The 17,511-nt window shown below is 43.2% G+C and overlaps 1 protein-coding gene across 1 annotated transcript in view; it reads left to right on the forward strand.

Moving 5' to 3' along the window:
* Positions 1 to 17,511, forward strand: part of KALRN (kalirin RhoGEF kinase) — a 466,558-nt gene that overhangs the window by 151,299 nt on the left and 297,748 nt on the right. The window contains exons 2-3 of the mRNA XM_058809387.1: positions 1,468 to 1,542; positions 11,800 to 11,914. Coding sequence (XP_058665370.1) covers positions 1,468 to 1,542; positions 11,800 to 11,914 — 190 coding nt within the window. The remainder of the gene's footprint in view (positions 1 to 1,467; positions 1,543 to 11,799; positions 11,915 to 17,511) is intronic.

Here is a 17,511-nt window from a genome sequence, read left to right on the forward strand (position 1 = left end):
TTTATCTCCAGTCCCACTTTCACACCCAACTGGTCAGGTACCATCTGCTGTGTTCAGCAAGGAGGGTGTGATGGCTGCAGCAATGTTACCCTGATTCTAGAAAACTGCTTAGTGACAAGACTTTCTAACTCTGGCACCATCTCAGAAGAATGATGGTTACTGCCTGCCTGTGAAAGGCAGAAAGTGAAAATACAGGGTTTCAAATATGTTATATTCTTTGGTGAGCTGGAACAAATCTAAGGGCATATGGAAGATCATTTGTGATGATGGCTATTATTCACTACCCAGTGATGGATGAGTTATTCTTCAGGGGAACTGCAGAGGTGTCCTTCAAACCCACCTTTTCTGGGAATGGCAGTGTCTGACTTGCTCTGGGATGATCCCTTACTGCTGGTCTTTTGCAGAGCAGACAGATGCTGCTGGAACCTGAAACTGAGCAGTTCTGTTCCCAAGAGAGTAAAAGACTGTGATTTCTTGGGTGAATATTTAGGATACTTGAAGTTGTTTGACATTTCATGGAAAGCAAATGACCTGTGCAGATATGCTTCATGTGTAATCAAACAGCATGAATTCCCTGAGAATGTGCTGGGGCTTCAAACCACTCATAAGGAGCATGTCCTCCCTCTGAGTGTGGTCCCACCTCGAGCCGCTGCATCCCAGCTGTGCTGTGCACAGCAGAAAGGGGCAAAGGGGAAAAGCTCTCTTTAGGCCCCTGTGTAAATCTGTCTCAAAGGCTGATGCTAAATGGATGTGTATATGCTATCATGTTCCCTGCAATTTTGCCTAGCTATGTTCAGAACAGTGAAGGAAGAAGGCTCCTGGCTTGCTCTGTAAGATGGGGATCTCCCAAGTGATAGTATTGTGAAAAAGGCAGCAGAGATTAATCTGGTTACTTGGTGGGAAATTGTAGGTGCACAGTTTGTGGTCATTGGGAGTGGGGCTGGCCCAGCCTCATCCCCAATGGGCACAGCTGTGGAAAGCAGGTGAGCAGCACTGACAGCAATGAGCCATGGGGTGCCCAGGGGCACTGAGCAACCACCAAAGGGAGCAGAGAGCACAGAGGCGCAGTGCATGAACATGGGGGTATAAAAGGTTGGGCTAAAGAACGAGAAGGGCCTGTGCTTGAAGTTGTTTGGTATTACTCTGTAGGGGTTAAAGCCTTCTGAGGTTATGTGATGATACTCTGTGTATCGTGGCTGTTTTAACTGCAATGTGTGCTGTGACAGAAAATTTGTTAACCTTTCAGAACTTCTGAGGGATAGAGCAATGAGCTGATTCTCTGTATTTAATTTTTTAAACAAACATATCTCTATTGATGTTAATGTTGTTTGTTTAGCAGTCGTTTGGGTCTCGTTGTGCTTTTATGTAATTTATAGCCTTCCTCCAGTCTGATTTTGAGAAACATGGTGTGTCCCTGAAGCTGGGAGCTCTCTTTTAATGTAACTTTCCTGTTTTTCTGTTTTGCAGGTTCTTTTCGAAATGATGGTTTAAAAGCTGCTGATGTCCTTCCCATACTGAAGGAGAAAGTGGCCTTTGTGTCAGGTGAGCACACCTTTCCTTGATCCCTCCAGCCCATTGTGACCACTGTCTGCCACATCCTGGTCCTTATGGTGCTGCAGAATCTCAAGGGACTGGTTTCATGTTTGAACTTGGTAGTACCTAAATTAGCTCTTCTGGTAAGAAAAGGGCTGTATGTGGACCAGGACTGTCAAGTAATACTCAGAGCATTGGAAACTGGTCCACGTTCATTTTCTTCATATTCTGAGGCAAGGGTAAATGAGCAGCACAGGTAGGATGCAAGGCAGCTGCTTAGCTCCAGCCCAGATATGGGTTGTCTCAGCATGGAGGACAATTCAGGGATCCTGCCTTTGGTTCAAGGTCAATGAATATCATTCAATTTCTGTATGTAGGAAGCACTTGGGCTTATAAATCACTGGTGTTCCATTTACAGTCCCAATCAGCTTGCAGTTAAAAGTACCATTGATGCTGCATTTACATAACTCAGATGCTCAAACTTCTCCTACCATTCTGTACAAAGATTTACAGCCTTCATTCAGAAGACAAATCTCAAGGATCTGGGGGTGGGTGAGGACTAGACAATATGGAAGAGGCTTTGAGAATAGCTTAGATGATATTGCTTCTGGTGTGAATTACAACTTGTCAGTGAGAGGGGGAAGAGAAAGTCTGAAGCAATCAGAATCTTGCATGAAGTCACTCAAATTGGCAGCATAAACCCAGGGTATTTCCAGTGGCAGCATTTCTGATGATTACAAACCATTCAGGCTGCTTGCAGTGAGAAAACCTCCATCAAGAATAGCCAGCTCCTCTTGTTTGCAGTCTTTGCTTTTTTGTTTCCTTTGTCTCCACAGTAATGCTGACTGCAGAAGGGAGGAGGTTGCAGCAGGGCTTCTTGGTGCCTGGACTCTTCCTCCCTGGCTCTCTCCACAGGAGTTGAGCCCCCAGTCCCATAAGGATGGGGTTCATCACTGTGCTGTGCCATGGATGTGTCATCCAGGCAAGAAAAGCTTTCCCCTCCACTGATAGCTGCTGTGAGATGTCTTCCCATATTTTAGCAGTTAAATAGCCTGCAGATCACAAGTCCAGCTGTGACTTGGGGAAACAATTTGAGGATCTATAAATGCTGACTAAACTTTCATCAGTTACATCAAAATCCATGAGTTTGAGGGAAGCATCTAAAACACCAAAAGTTTTTTGTGAAAACCCAAGACTATCCCAACAGTACTCACATGCAGGAGTGCTTTATCTTGCACTGCAGTCTCATTCTGAATGTCCTGAAATGTTTACATGGTTGGCTTTCACTGCCCCAAAGAAGGGAGCATAGTCATAAAAACATAGCACAGTACCTGCACACTTGTTTGAGACACAAAAACTGAACTGGGTGCTCTGGGGAAGTGGAGGGGAGGAATTTATGCAGGGACTGTACTGCAATTTAGTTCTTGGCTCCTGCTGTTGCTTTGCATGGAAATGCTTGCAGGATCATTTGGTAATTCATGGAATATTTATTAATGACAACCTGTCTGGATTGTTTATGTAGCCCCTTGCACTGATGGTGCCTGTGCTCAGCTCTGAGCCAAAGGGTCTCACATCAAATCATCAGCTCGTTAGACACTCTCCTGTGCCAAGGCTGCCTTGCAGAGGGGGGTGTTAAATAAGCAGTGCCAGCACAATCCCCCAGGCTTTCACACCATGATCCACTGCAGGCAGGGTACAGCTTGCTCCATATAGACTCACCAGCCTCCAGACTTAGATCTGCTCAAAATGTGCTGTTCCTGACACAGCTAGAGGTCCTAGGATTTACACCTCCTCTTCATGGGCTCCAAATGCAATGACTATGGGCAGCAATTCCCTTTACTGCAGAACAATTTGAGTTGCTAGTGTTCAATGCAATAGCCCCAGCATCCCCTTCCAGCCCACAGTGTAAGTACTGCCCAATGTTCCCCATGACTATTGTAATAAAGCAGATTAAGGAAATTATTTTAACATTTCAGGTTCTTTTTAATTAAAATGGAATAATTTCCTAGAGTATTCTTGGAGCACAGAAGAAAATTTTGACAAAAAAGAAAAATCAAATACCTGGATTTTTCCAAGATCAACAACAACAACAACAAAAAGTTCTGTAGTTAGCACAGAGTCTGGGAGCACATTGTGTTTTAATCATGCTTCCTTTAGGAACAGGAGAGTTTTATTGAATCTTCTTCATAGTTTAATACTACAGTTAATTTTAATGATAACAGTACAGTAAAGTTGTCAAGGGGATTCTCCTTACACCAGCAGAATTTATCAGCACACACAAAAACTCTCAGCTGAACATGTCAGTTACAGAGTTTATTGCTTTTCTCATCAGCTGTGGCTCACCAGCTTGTTTGTCTGTGGTTCAACAGGAAACTTGCAGAGAACACACAAGACCCTTCAGGGTCTTTGCTTTGCTTTGTGTTCCAGTGTGGTGGATGCTCCACACCTGGACCCTGCAGAAGGGCAGAACAGGCAGGCAAGGCAGAGCAGCTGCTGCCTGCTCCACAGCAGGCACAACAGGACCTGCCTGCACAGCCGTGTCATCTCACAGGAGCACTCAGGCTCTCACAAGTGCACTTAATTTCAGAGTTGACATACAGATCTGTCTGGGCATGGATTCATCCAGCCTGAGTGCTGTCTGGGGCTCTGTGCCTGGCACTTCCCCTCAGCTGAGCCAGCAGCAGGCGCAGGGCTCTGCATCTGCATCCCTGCACCGCAGGAAAGTTGAGGGGTGGTGGATAATATCAAGACTTTTTCCTGGAACTGGTTCTTGGTTTCTTCCAGTGATCTCATCTATGAGCTAGACTGAACCTGAACAAAGTTCACGTGTGTCTAAAGAATACCTGAATCCCATTCCACAGCTCCTATGCAGAGCCATGGACTGAGCAGTGGTGGGTGAGGCGCATCCCAGCCATGGCTGATTGCTTCCATTGCTGACCTCCTGGAAGCAGATAAAGCAGGGAGCTGGCAGGGGGGAGGCTTTGGCCACCTGCTTGTTGTCTAAACACTCATAAAATCTTGGCTTTGCCTGGGTGGTTAAGTGTGTTGCTTCCAGCAATGGAATGGTTTTGGGAGCCGTAAGGGAATGAGTTACAAGCCAGAGACTGATTTTTGTATTCTAAGAGGGAGATGAATGCTGAGGAGAAGACATAAAACAGGTTGTAGATTATTTTAGGTGTTTTTTTTTCAGTGAGAGGTGGTGAAATATTTTGGAAACTGGGCTTATAGTCTTTCTTGGGAAACAGACTCTGTTTTAGAAGAGTGGTGTAAATTGGGGCGTTGTTCAGCTGCTTGATTATATTTATGGTAGATTTTCTATTGATCAAGGCAGTATGGAACAAAATGTATGAACTTTCAGGAAAGAGAAGGGAATTTGTTACCATGTTTCCTTCCCATGCATGGAAATTTTCATGCGCTCAGGCTATAAAAAGCTTGGTAGTTGACTGATGTCATGGGTCTTGCTGAAAGCATTTCCCCACATCCCACCCAGAAGAGTTTCTCAGGATTCTTCCCGGTATTTCCGCTCCCTGGAGGGCTCGGCAGAGCGTGGGCTCCCGCTGTCACCCAGGTACTGTCTGTTCATCAGCCGAGGCAGGAGTACAAAGGAGGAGGCTGGCCAGGTTTCTGAGAGCGTGGTTGAGCACAGAGGAATCAGCAGCAGAAGGGTGTAATAAGCTGGTGAGCTGCTGCAGCTGTGACAAGCAGAGCTCCCAGCTCGTGTCTGCAGAGCAGGAGGGTTTCCTGCGTGCTTTGGGCACCAAAGGGCACAGAGCAGGGAGAAGTGGATGCACTAACAGCTCAGCCATCTCCATCCTTTGGTAGCCCACTGTCCCCAGCCCCACATCTCGAGTGGAACCTCATGATCTGGGTCACAGCAACCTCTAAACATGACTGAGAGCCTTAAGGAAAAGCAGAGATTTCCTGAAAGGTCTTTCAGAGAAGGAATTTCAAAGTAAATAGATCTAAAGAAAGGACAGCTTTACAATTAAGTTCCACCAAATTGAGGCCAGCAGCATTAATGAAAGAGGAAAGCTCAGAGAAGAAGACACTGACCTTCCCAAGGACACAACAGGTCACTTAGTGCCAGAGATACCACATGTTGAGGTACATGTTTTTACTTTTTCTTCAGTAGATGCACTTCAGTCTTCAGAAAAAGGCTTGAAATGAGACCCCCAGTGCCTCTAGGAACTGAAAAAGTTCACATCCTTGTTTCAGGAGGTCACAAATGCTGGTTTGTGGACACTGGAATTTGTATTGGGTTGGGAATAAAATTAACCAAAATATCTAATTTTTGAGTGATGTAAACATTTTGTATTTACACAAAAAGTTTTGATTTAAAAGAAAAGTTTCCATTCTCCTTTACCTCTGGAATGGAAATTTCAAGTGAAACATCAACAGTTCTATATTTTGTTACAGAAAAATATCTTCCTTTTCATATCATTCCCTGGTGTAGTTTGAAACCAACAGAGTTCAAAAAAGGAAAATCTGCTATTAGAAAAACATGGCATTCCTTGACTATTTCTCCATTCTTGTCTCAAATGAGGATGAAAAAGAGTGTGTTATTAGGGTGAATCTGTCCTCTCTTTGTTGCTCCTTATTCTGTACAGCTTCCAGCCCTGTGCCCTGGGGTGTGGGTTTGGAGTGTCTGCTCCACTATCAGCAGTGACTGGCATAACCGTGTGCTGTGACTTATTGGCCAGTATACATTTAAAATTAAAGAAGTAACCCCAAAATACTTGCATAAAGCGGTGAAATTGAATTACAAGACACAACAGCTTGTCTCTTCAAATCTATGCAGTGGCTTTGGGTGATTGCAGGACAAATCTACTTGATAGGAAAAGGAATCACTCAGTGGCTGCTCTGGGCATCCCATCTAGAGTGTTTGACTTGCTCTGCCAGGAGATCTGGTGAGAACAATTAGCCTTGTTTTTGGAGTCATTAACCCTAAATGTAATGTCATGAAATCTTGCCATTAAAATTTGATTTGGGGAATTGACTCTGAGACATGGATGCTGCAAAGAGCAGCACTGTGGATGATCAGGCCCTGGTGATTGCACTACGCCTGTGTTAATTGCCTTGTTGTGGGAGCTTAAATTTCCATCACTTGCACTAAAATCACCTGATTGGAACCAGCTGAACTGGAGGGTGGTCACACAGCTAATCCTGTGTATGACCCTTGCAACAAATTAGTCTGTCTTGAAGTTGCAGGAGTTTTAGTACAGAAGACTGCTCACAGTAAGTCCAGTAGCAAGCAGACTCACAGAGCTCAGCTATGACAGAAAAAGGAATGTTATTCTAAGACTCTGGATACCAATTCCTTGATACTTTCCTTTCCTAGGAAGTCTGTCAGTTAGATTTAGAAATCCAGAGTGTATTGTTTATCACTGTATTGAAGCGCCTGACATCAACTGAGCTCCGTCTGTCTCCTGGCTCTCTTCATTATAATTCATTTTTTCACCATATTTTGGACTGAAATACCTGATGAGGATTATTTCAGCTCCTCTGGAAACTCACTTATGGTCTCAGCAGAGTCTCAGCATCAAGATTGATCAGCTTATGATCTGCAGGGTCAGATGAAGTGGTGCATTCCCTTGAACTGCAGTAGACATCTGAACAGGAGCCAGAGACACCGTGTGCTGCTCCTGTTTCCGCTGCTGCTGTGCTGCAGGATGTTAGACAAGGTTCTTGGGAACCTTTACATGTGTGGACATTTGCCTGTGTCTCTGGCTAATCCTTGTGAATTCATGCTTATGAAGAGAATGTGAAAGGAAGCAGAGGGTTTGAAACCCTTAAATGTGGATCTCTGCAGGCAGATAAGGATCGTGGTGGAAGGGCTGATAGAGCTGGAGAGATGCAGCTTGAAAACAGAGCTTGATAAAATCATTATCTGCTGCATACAAGAAGTCTGCATTAACGGAAACTAATAATTTCCTGTCCTCAACAGGACTACACATAGCTGGAATTTCAGTTTATTGTGTATTAACAGGGATGGCTGTGCCTCAGGACACAGAGATTTTGAGACTGGTAAAGCCTATACACAGAGTTCACATCACAAACACTTTGGGATGGCCAATTTCTTGGCTTACCTGTGGGCAGTTGGGGCCACTGTAGGCAGAAATCTTTGGGGCCACCACTAAGAGTTGTTCAGGCAGCTGCCAGAACAGGCATCTTGTCACTGGAGTCTCTTTCCTCTTGGTTGCTGGCTTGACTTGCAAAGTGTCATCAGAAGGCCACTAACTGTGCTGCCTGCCTGCATGCAGGTTTCTGAGCTTTCTTTAAGGTTTTCTTCTAATGTGGTATGCATCACAATGTCTTGTGCCATCACTGCAATGTCCCCTGGATGATTTGTGGAGGAAGAATTATGTGATCTTACTTCTGGGAATAAACCCTGAATTTAGCCATGGGTTCTTATTGGATAGAAGAAGGGAGATGGGAAGAACTGGCAAAGAAGCCACTGACAGGAAAGGCCATCAACAAAGGATTTTGTAGGAGAAATGCAAGGCATATATGGCTAAATATTTGTTCTCAGTGTACTCTGTGCCCTGAAGAGCATGTGTTTTTCTAAATCTTTTTTTCCAGAGCACTAATAACCAGACCATCTGTTTGCCTCTCTAAATCAGAGCAAAGCTCATGAAAACCCAACTTGAAAAACAGTAAGAAATTATCAGCTGTTTGTTTTAGCATTTAATAACTGTAATTAGCAAGCCTAATGACATGTTTGATTATTTCATCACTGTTCTTCGAGTCCAGGGGGAGGCAGGAGATGGGACTTATTGATTAGAGCAATTGAGACTCCTGGCTTCCTTCTAGTTTTTATTGTCTTTTTAAACAATGTGCTGAGTAGCTCTCTGAAGACTGTGCATGTACAATTGGTGTGGAGATCATGGCTGACTTGGGGCAGGATTTGGCTCCCTGAGTGGATTACTAACAAGCAGAGTCTCAAGCACTGTGAAGCTCCAAAACAGTGGATCAAGTCAGAAAACCTCATTTCTTCTCCTGGTTCTTCAAGTGATTCACTGTGGTATCTGGGCTGAACTTCTTCCCCTCTTAGTACTTTAATATTCCCTTCAGTAAAAAGCTAACAATAAAGAAAAGGAATGGTATAGACAGACTCCCTGCACAGACAATGCCAGGTTTTCTTCTATTTTATTGTGTGTTCCTACTTCTTAGCAAGCTCCATTACAGGAGATGAACATCCTTATGTAGGCATGTTCAATGGTGGCAATATCCCCTTCAGTATTCCTAGAAAAGCAGAGATTTTGAGTTACAAAATGTGACAAAAACTCTGCATATTATCAGTATTTAAGAGAGTAAACCACAGTCACAGAACTCTGCAAGTCTAATGGTGAATTAAGCATACAGTGTTTAATTAGTGTTTAATAGCTTGTTTTAGAAGAAATCTGATGTTTCTTTATACAGGCTCTTGGTAAAATTGTAAATTATGTAGGCATTCCTAAAAATTAGTGATTTCTCAGTAACTAGGATTGCATGGACTTGAAGGAAGCAACTGAAGGATTCTAATATGTATGATATATTTGTAATAACTTCACTCTTTTGCTCAAAGATTAGAGCTGCACTTTTATCACAAATGAGAAACGTTTGTTTCTAAATTTAGCATGTCTTGATATTTTACCCAAGTCTCCTTGTTTCTGTGTGCTGTAAGACTAGAAGGAATCAGTCTGGGTGCCTATTTATCCTTCCATCATCCAGAAACATCCAACTGGGTCAGCATGTAACCTTCCTCCTCCAATGAGAGTTAACCCATTTTCTCAGGTCTGTCCTGGCAACTTCTGACCCTGTGCCTGAGCCTTATTTATCCTGCTCCCCTGGGGACAGTTTAGATGAACTGTTGAGGGATAGTTTTTATCCTGAAGCAAAGACAGGAGAGGAATATTCTGGATCCTATTTTCTTTTCTGTAGCTGAAATCTTTGGGTTTGTTACTGAAAGGATCAAGAATTTTCTGATTTCATGTTTTCAGCCTACCAGAATTTGCACAGGTTTATATTTATTTATTTTGTGGAGCTCACTTTGGTGGAATGGTAGGTGTTAAAGGAGTCCCTGACCAGAAACACAATTTTTGGTTTATGAAGCCTAGGTGAATGAGCAGCATCAGAGTGATTAGTGCTGCTGGGCTGTGGGAAGCTCATGGCCCTTTCCAGGTGTTTCATATCCTCAGAGAGGATTATAAATGTAGGCTTGGAGTCTTTTGATCTCAAATCTTAGTGCTTTTCCACGTTGTACAAATATTTAAATGATTGTGAATGAAGGAGAGGGAGCCTGAATGAGTAGCGGGTAGCGTGTTCTTCTGGGATGCAGTTCAAGTTGAGGTCTCTGCTTCAGCAAATATCTGGAAGCTTTTGAAAACCTTGGTTACATCTAGATATGATGGGAAATGTTTCAAAACCTTGAAAAGCCTCTTGTGTTGAAAAAGAATTTCCCTCCAGCTCTAGTTACTTGTATTGGTTTGCCATTCTATAGGCTGGCTTGCTTTTCTGTTGGACACATATCATGCATGATATAATGGTTTGGCATTGATGTGGTGTGTGAAACAATCTCAACAAAGGGAAAATGTACTTAAAATGAGGAAGCTTTTTTTCATAAAAAGGTCGGAACACTTAGATGATTTTATTTCCTTGTAAATGGAATCCTTTTTTACATTATGTCCCCACTTTCATGCTATGTGGCAGAGGCATGGATCTGCCAAGGTGACACTGAATTCCAGTGGACCTTCCTCATCTTCATGGTGTAAAGCCAAAGGCAAATAGAAAGGACAGAGATTTTGGTGGAGATTAGGCAGGACAGTTTTTGTACTCCATATGTACCCCTGTCTGCATGAGGGCTCAAAATAAAGATGACATCTGTTGTTTGCCTCTCCATTTGTATCTCTGGACAAATCAGACACAACCTGGCTCCAATGGAGACTTGCACAGTGTAATCCTTCAGGTGCGTTGCATCCACTGAAAACCATGGGTGCTAGTGGTATCTCTATTTGTATAGATGAAGTTTGTGTAAGAGACTCTGTCTTGTACAGGCAGCAGTGCTGTAGAAAACTCTTTAGACAAACTCTTTTTAATTTAGCAATTAAGACTTATCTGTATTTTAAGTAAAAGTATATATAGTAACAAGAATGTGCCAGTAGCACAGACTGCAGGTGTCCCAAGTTCTTAATGAGAGAGCACAAGTGTGAGTCAGTGCCAGAGATGTTCATGTCCTTGTGTAGCTTTTTCTTCTTGTTGGCCAAGTAAATTAGCTCAGAAAGCACATGGGTTTCCTTTCTCAGAAGTGATATTTCGGTTAAAGGGATTATACTTTCCATTGAGAAGTGCAAACTCATGTGCATTTTTGCAGCTTGTTTGGGAGGTCCTTGCAGTTCTGTACTAGCTTTTTGAGCTGTAGTTTAGCTGTAACTTTTCCCTAGATAACAGTGCAAACATGTATCTAACAACACAATTCCTGGAAGAAATCCTGAGATAATATGTAAAGAAAGAACTAAACATTGAATGAGGTACTAGATTTCAGTTTCACTCTTCTTAAACTTTGTTTACAGGAGAGAATAAAATAAGGTGCTGCAGAATTAGATTATATTTGCCCCTGTATTTGTGGTTGTACAGTTCAGGGTAGAGTTATTCCTTTAATGCCAATCCTTTAGATAATTGTTGTAAAAGACAAAGGGGCAGACACTGACTGTTTAAAATAAGTGATTTTTAAGACAGGAAAGCTATAGGAACACCCCCCCCCCCCCCCAAATATTTTGAGAAGACATGAAGCTCTAATCATAATTTTAAATCAAATGAAGTACTTGATAGATTAGAACATTGTGCTGCATAAATATTACTGGGATACATCGCTTCAAACTGGCAGGATGTGGTAAACTATCCTGGAATGAACAGTGCAACACACTTAGCAACAGTGAAAAATGCTTTCACTTTCTTGGTTTTGACCAGTTTAAAACTATCCCCACAGTAGGATTTCACTAGCATCTCCTGCTTGGAGTGGCAGATATATTAGATTTGATGGGATTAGGTGAAAGAAGAAGTGCTAGTAGCAATTTTCCTTGTGTGGGCTTTTTTAAATTTTTTCTTATATCCCCCATTTGGAGCTCCAGCAAACGCAAGCTTGTCTTCCTCGATTAGGCAAGTCTGAAAGCTACAACGGGTGCGCAGACTCTTAAATGTGCTGTAATTTATATTTATCAATTCAGTGCACGTAGTTTTTTTGATGTGTGCTTCCTGTCTGATTTTCTAAAAATCCTTTATTTTCCACAGGTGGCCGTGATAAACGAGGTGGTCCGGTCTTGACCTTCCCAGCCCGCAGCAATCATGACAGAATAAGGCAGGAAGACCTTCGTAAACTTGTGACTTATTTGGCCAGCGTGCCAAGGTAAAGCTGGAAAGAAAACACTTCAAAGCTTAGGGTGGATAGGTGGGTGGGGATCTTGTTCTTGGCAGTTGCTGATTTCCAAGTATTAACATTTAGTACCTTGAGTTCTTGGGGCGGAGGAACGAAAGTGTTCCCTTCCTCCTCCTGTGTGCGCTCCGGTGGTTTTTATGGCACACGAGGCAACGCAGGAGCCCCCAGTGAGGAGGCAGTGGGAGCAAACCTGGGCTTCAGGCTCCTCACAGCCTCGAGGAGCAGCTCTCATTCTCCATGTTTCTGTGCAACTCTTTTAAAGGAGTGCAAAGGCAGGAATGCTTAGAGGTCTGCAGTTAAATATAGCAAGCTGGAGAGAGCCTGCTGTCTGTTGTTGCTTTTTAATACCTTGTGGGAGGTTTGGGAGAGCTGGGGTAGGGGGCTGTAGTTGCTGGGGAGGACAGAGTGCCTGAACAAGAAGGCAGACATTCCTGCTCCAGTACTTTCCAGAGATTTCTTCAGGGTGGAGAAGTACATGGGTGGACCAAAGAGGGAGCTCTCAAAGAAAGGCATTTCAAATTGTTCTGAATGTAAACCACCACCTTTCCCCGCATTAGTCTCTGTGGCTCTCTTCCAACAAGCAAGTCCCCATCCTTTTCCCAGGGATACTGGAGGAAAGGTGTGTTGCCAGAGCATATTTATTTTTTCAAGCCTTGGGAGATCATTTATAGGGCTCAGTGCCCAGGGAGGTGTTTCTGATCCAGCCTCAGAGAGTGAGCCTACATATGCCCTCATCCGGCTTCCTTTTCCTATTTTTAGGCTTGTCAAATATTCTTGCCCAAAACTCTCAGCTGTTGATGTGAGTGTTACTCCAGGGCAGGTGAGGGACTGACAAGGGATGCTCAGGGTTGCAGGAACACATCCTGTGCCACCCAGGAGCTCCTTCTCTTTTAAACCCCTGGAACATGAGCTATTAACAATGTTCATGTTTTGGCAAAGAGTGTGAAGTTAAGACATGAAGGGCAGAGGGGTTGGCTGCATCTGGAGGTCAGGAGGTAAGGTTCTTGGAAATGCACTCTGTTCCTTAAACATGCAATGTGCAGAGGACAAAGGTTGTGTTTGGTATGGAAGAGGGCTAAGGGCTGTTTGGAGACTTAGTCACTAGGATGCAGAGTGAGTAGCAAAGGAGCAAATGCAGCCATGTGTACCAGATCTGCCAGTGCTTGTTTCCTGGACGTCATAAGTCCTCTGGTGATGCACTTTTTGCTCTGTTGAACTTTTGGTCATCAAGGTTTTACTAATAAGTGAGTCTGTTTGCTTTTCTTCCTGCTTCCTCTCATTTCACCCTCTAGCCAGCTCCATTTTCAACCATGTTCTGAGAGACTTTACAGACATGCTGTGGGGCTGGGGGAGCAGTAGGTCACTCCCTGGGAATGTGTCCCAGAGCTTGGCAATTTCCCCTTAGCTGCTGCAGTAATGAAACTGGTGCCCTACATCTTATCATTTTTTGCATGGTTGCAATATGAAGATGTGACATTGCTCTGGGTTCCAAGCAATTGTGGAGCAAAAATGACCTTCTAACATGTCAACCTTTTCTGTTAACTGCTCTTCCCTCATGGAGGTGGCAGTAATAGAAAGATGCATCCTTTGTGTTCCCCACTGTAACACAACTGAATCAATTAGCTCAGTCTTTGATGTGCTTTTAGTTGCCTCACTCTGGATCAGTGCAGCAGTGATTTTTCTGTAATGATGCAGAACCTGGGGTCAGAACTACGTGAAGGAGCCAATACAAGACCTGGCTGCCTGTGTTCCTAGAAACACTAAAAACCATTCTCATCCTGGTGGTCACTACAAAGCCTTGTTCTGTCCTGGTGTGTGAAGCCTTTGGAGTGTGTCTCTAGTTATACCAGAGAACATCCTTTCCTCTGTGCAATCTCCTGTCATGAAAATGTACCCAGCAGTAAGAGACTGGCTATGCCTGGAGCACTTTCACTGGCTTCCCAAGGGTCCTTGCAGATTGGACCCCTGGAGGTATTAACTGGAGTATTGTCTCCTTCTTGGGATGATTGCACATTGAGAGGTGTGGAGAAAAAAGCAAGAATGATCAGAGGTCTTGAAAATGTGGCCTGTCAAGGAAAGATTAAAAGGGCAGAGGTTGTTCAGTCTAGAGAGTGAAAAGTGCAAGCATGTTGTCATGCTGAAAAATGAATGGTTTGTAGGGCAAAGACAAACAAATATGTTACACCAAAGCAAGTAAAGATTAGGCTAGATATGAGGAAAAGTTTTCTAATGGATTCCCATTAGCACTATAAGACATACAATTTTTTTCTAAAATTCTTCTGTTGCTGTATAGACAAGCCTCTGGCATTGATATAAATGTTATGGAGAGGGTATGGTAGATCAGGAGGTTATTTCTCCCAGTTCTTCCTAGTTCTGTTTTGTCTGGTGCAACAGCTGTGAACTTGCTGCTCTAGGGGAGAAATGTGACCACAAACTTCATGGGTTTGGCACGTAGGATTGTATAACCTGTGTGGTGTAAGGAAACACTGAAAACTCATTTTCCCTAAACATTTTGTTCACTTTAACAAGGGCAAGCAGCAGAGCTTTCAAAATTATTTATGTTTTGGAAACAAATATATGGAAGGAACAGTTGGAATTCCTATCACTGGCTCTCAGTTCATGTTTATTCCAAGATGAGTGCTGTAGCTACTAACTACATCGGCCATCCACCAAAATAAACAATTTCATTAACAGAAATTCTGAACAGGATGTCAGAAGAAACTGCTTGAATGTTGAGTGCTAAAAGAAGAGTTTTCTGTGCTAGCTGAAAAAGTAGAAATTCTTTAGGAAAAAGAGACTGTAATTTATCATATTGACACAAGGATAATAATTCTTTCTTTATTCCTGGTGCATTGGTTTCTGAGTGAGACAGATTGCTCTCCACATTGATACTATCTGTCACTTAACCCTTGTTTTATATCTTAATGGAGGGGGCAGAGGTGGCACAGTGCTGGGAGCTTGGAGCAGGTATGAGATTGGTGATGAAATGTGATGATAGATTAGGGTAAGTGAAACCAGGGTCTTGCTAGCAGTTTTCAAAATTTCTGATTCAGCTTTCTGCAGCTCCTTCTTCAAAACCAGAATAATAATGTGTGCTTTCTGAAAGCAGCTATGTGTGCTTGAGTTAGAGCAGAATAGTGAGGGCTTTCATGCAGCTGGGAGCCACAGCCAGGCAGGTGCCTGCAGGCAGTGGGGTTTCCTGTGTGGTGGAGGATTACTGCCTGGGGGTGAAGATCTAGGAACACTGCTTGTTCCTATCCCGAAATGGTAAGTTTTCAGTCCACAGTGCCTGGGGTAATTTAAGGCTCCTGGAAGGTTCAAAAGCCTGATCCTGCAGTTTTGGGTAGGAGGAGGAGGTTGTGAGTGGGTATCTGACACTGTGAACTAATGCAGCCCTGGTTCGGTGTCCTACGTTACTCTTTCAGGCACATCACAAGGTGCTTTTCTCAAAGCAGTTCCACTGTAATTAGTTACTAAGGAACGAAGACACTATTCATTACATGTAAAGAAAATTCCATGGATGCCAAGTTGCCACCACTCTGCCATTTTCTGCTTGGTTTACATTTGCACTAATGCTTTCTGGGTAGGCAAAGCTGTATTTCTTGTGACTCAGGATAGCTTCTATTTACATGCAAATTTAAATGGATGCAATGTTTAGAAATTTGGAGGGCGTGACTGAATCTAGGATGAAATGGTGTTTATGATCGGGGGAGCTGAGGGAGAATTTTCTGGCCTTGCTGAAGATTTTCTATTTTAACACCAGTGCAGTGCCATCTATTCCAGTAAACTGAGCTTTGATTTATATGTGTGTAAATGAAACTAGCACCAGGCCAATCTCCTCTGCGAGCCCTTTGGAATTAGGAATTAAGTTATGCGTAGGCTATAGGAGGATAAAAAGGAGACAGAATATGATTAGGCTGAGTTATCTCCTCGCATGGTGAAGCAATACGATGAAGGAAATGTTCTCTGTCAGCTAGAGTGAACCTTCCGGCTGAGCACATCAATCTGTTCTGGAGCCAAGATAAGCAATCTTCTGTGCTCTCTGCAGAGGGGAAACCTGAGATGCCTCAGGGGCCTGTGTTTTTAAAGACATCTACTTTTTATTTGTGCTCTGTTCAAAAAGCTGCTCAAATGTTTCCCTGTTCTGGGGGACATCCAAGGCGTAACAGCAGCAAAGTGTTTCCAAGGGGCAGCCCTGTGTGTTTGAACAGCTCCTCAGAGCTGCCCAAGCTGGATGAGAGGTGCTAGGATCAGCAAAACAACTGAAGTGCCCCTAAAAATTAGTTTAATGACGAGGGCTTTGTAAAATTAGCAGAACAATACAGGGGATGGCAGAATGTAGCAATACTCACCCACTCTTGGATTTATTTTAAGCTCTTCTCTGGTGACCTGTGGTACTGTGTATATTAGCTCCTCTGGCCGGGAGTAGTGGGAAACTCATTTTGTTGATTGATAGGAATTAAACCCTAGAGCTCTGCTTTCTGTTATGTGATCTTAGCACAGAAGGAGCTTTTGAGGCCTTTTTTTTTTCCTGGAGGCTATTGTAGATCTACAAAAATAGCCATCTATTTAAAAAATAACACCAGGGACGTCATACCAATTTTAGTAACTAAATATCTGGTGCCATCGATAAGATAATTATTCCACCATACACTTGTTTCAAAATACAGCAGTAAAAAATGCAGTGAAGCTAATGAGCCTAATGGAGATGTAATATTTTCTTCAGATATAATTTAACAAATAATGGTAAGGTGTTTTGGAAAAAGGGGTTCATTAGAAGTAAATAACTGACATGAGTGCTGGTGAGTTTGAGAGTGTTTTGCCGCTCTGTAGCCAGTTCAAATCCAGCCTCTACCATATGTGGTATTTGTGTGTTATGTTTTTATCACTCTGTTAGGAACTGGGGGACTTCTGTTGAAATATTGGTGCTCTTACTTTGTCCTACTGAAAGGCTTCAGAGCTCACTGCTCTCTGTTGTTTCCTGTGTCCCCTTACTGACCACCTCAGGGCAAAGTTACACGTTCACTGCTTGCTGGAAATCAGCGCTTCAGAAGAGGATCTCTGATCTCCTTCCAGCTGTGTTAATAACCTGCTGAGGCATTTTATTCCTGGGTGAGTGGACAGTGGCTGTAATTGATGTTGAAACTCTGCAGCAAGTGTCTACAGCTGCAATCTTGGAAACTCCCATTTACCAGAAGCTGCTAGAAAATGTGGGCTTCCTAGAAGTGCAGAGAGAGTGACAGGAGCTGTCAGAGCCTGGAGAGCAGGAGTTATGAGAAAAGACTGAAGGTGTTGGGGATGCTTATGTTAGAGATGGAAAGTAAAGTGATCTGTTAAAATACACTCTGCAAGCCTGAGCTAAAGTAAACAATTTAGTCTCAGTGTACATGGAAAATGGGACAACAAGAAAGTGATTAAAATCACAGATTGAAGAACTGGAACAGGTTTCTGTATCGTGCCCATCTTGGAGACCCTGTTAGGAGGTGTGTCAGGAGAGACCAAGGTCTTGTCACTCCTGTCTTGCCACAGAGGCATGAAAACAAACGTCACTCCAGCTTCTGTGATAC

The sequence above is a fragment of the Ammospiza caudacuta genome, chromosome 8, assembly GCF_027887145.1.
Source record: "Ammospiza caudacuta isolate bAmmCau1 chromosome 8, bAmmCau1.pri, whole genome shotgun sequence".
Taxonomy (NCBI): domain Eukaryota; kingdom Metazoa; phylum Chordata; class Aves; order Passeriformes; family Passerellidae; genus Ammospiza; species Ammospiza caudacuta.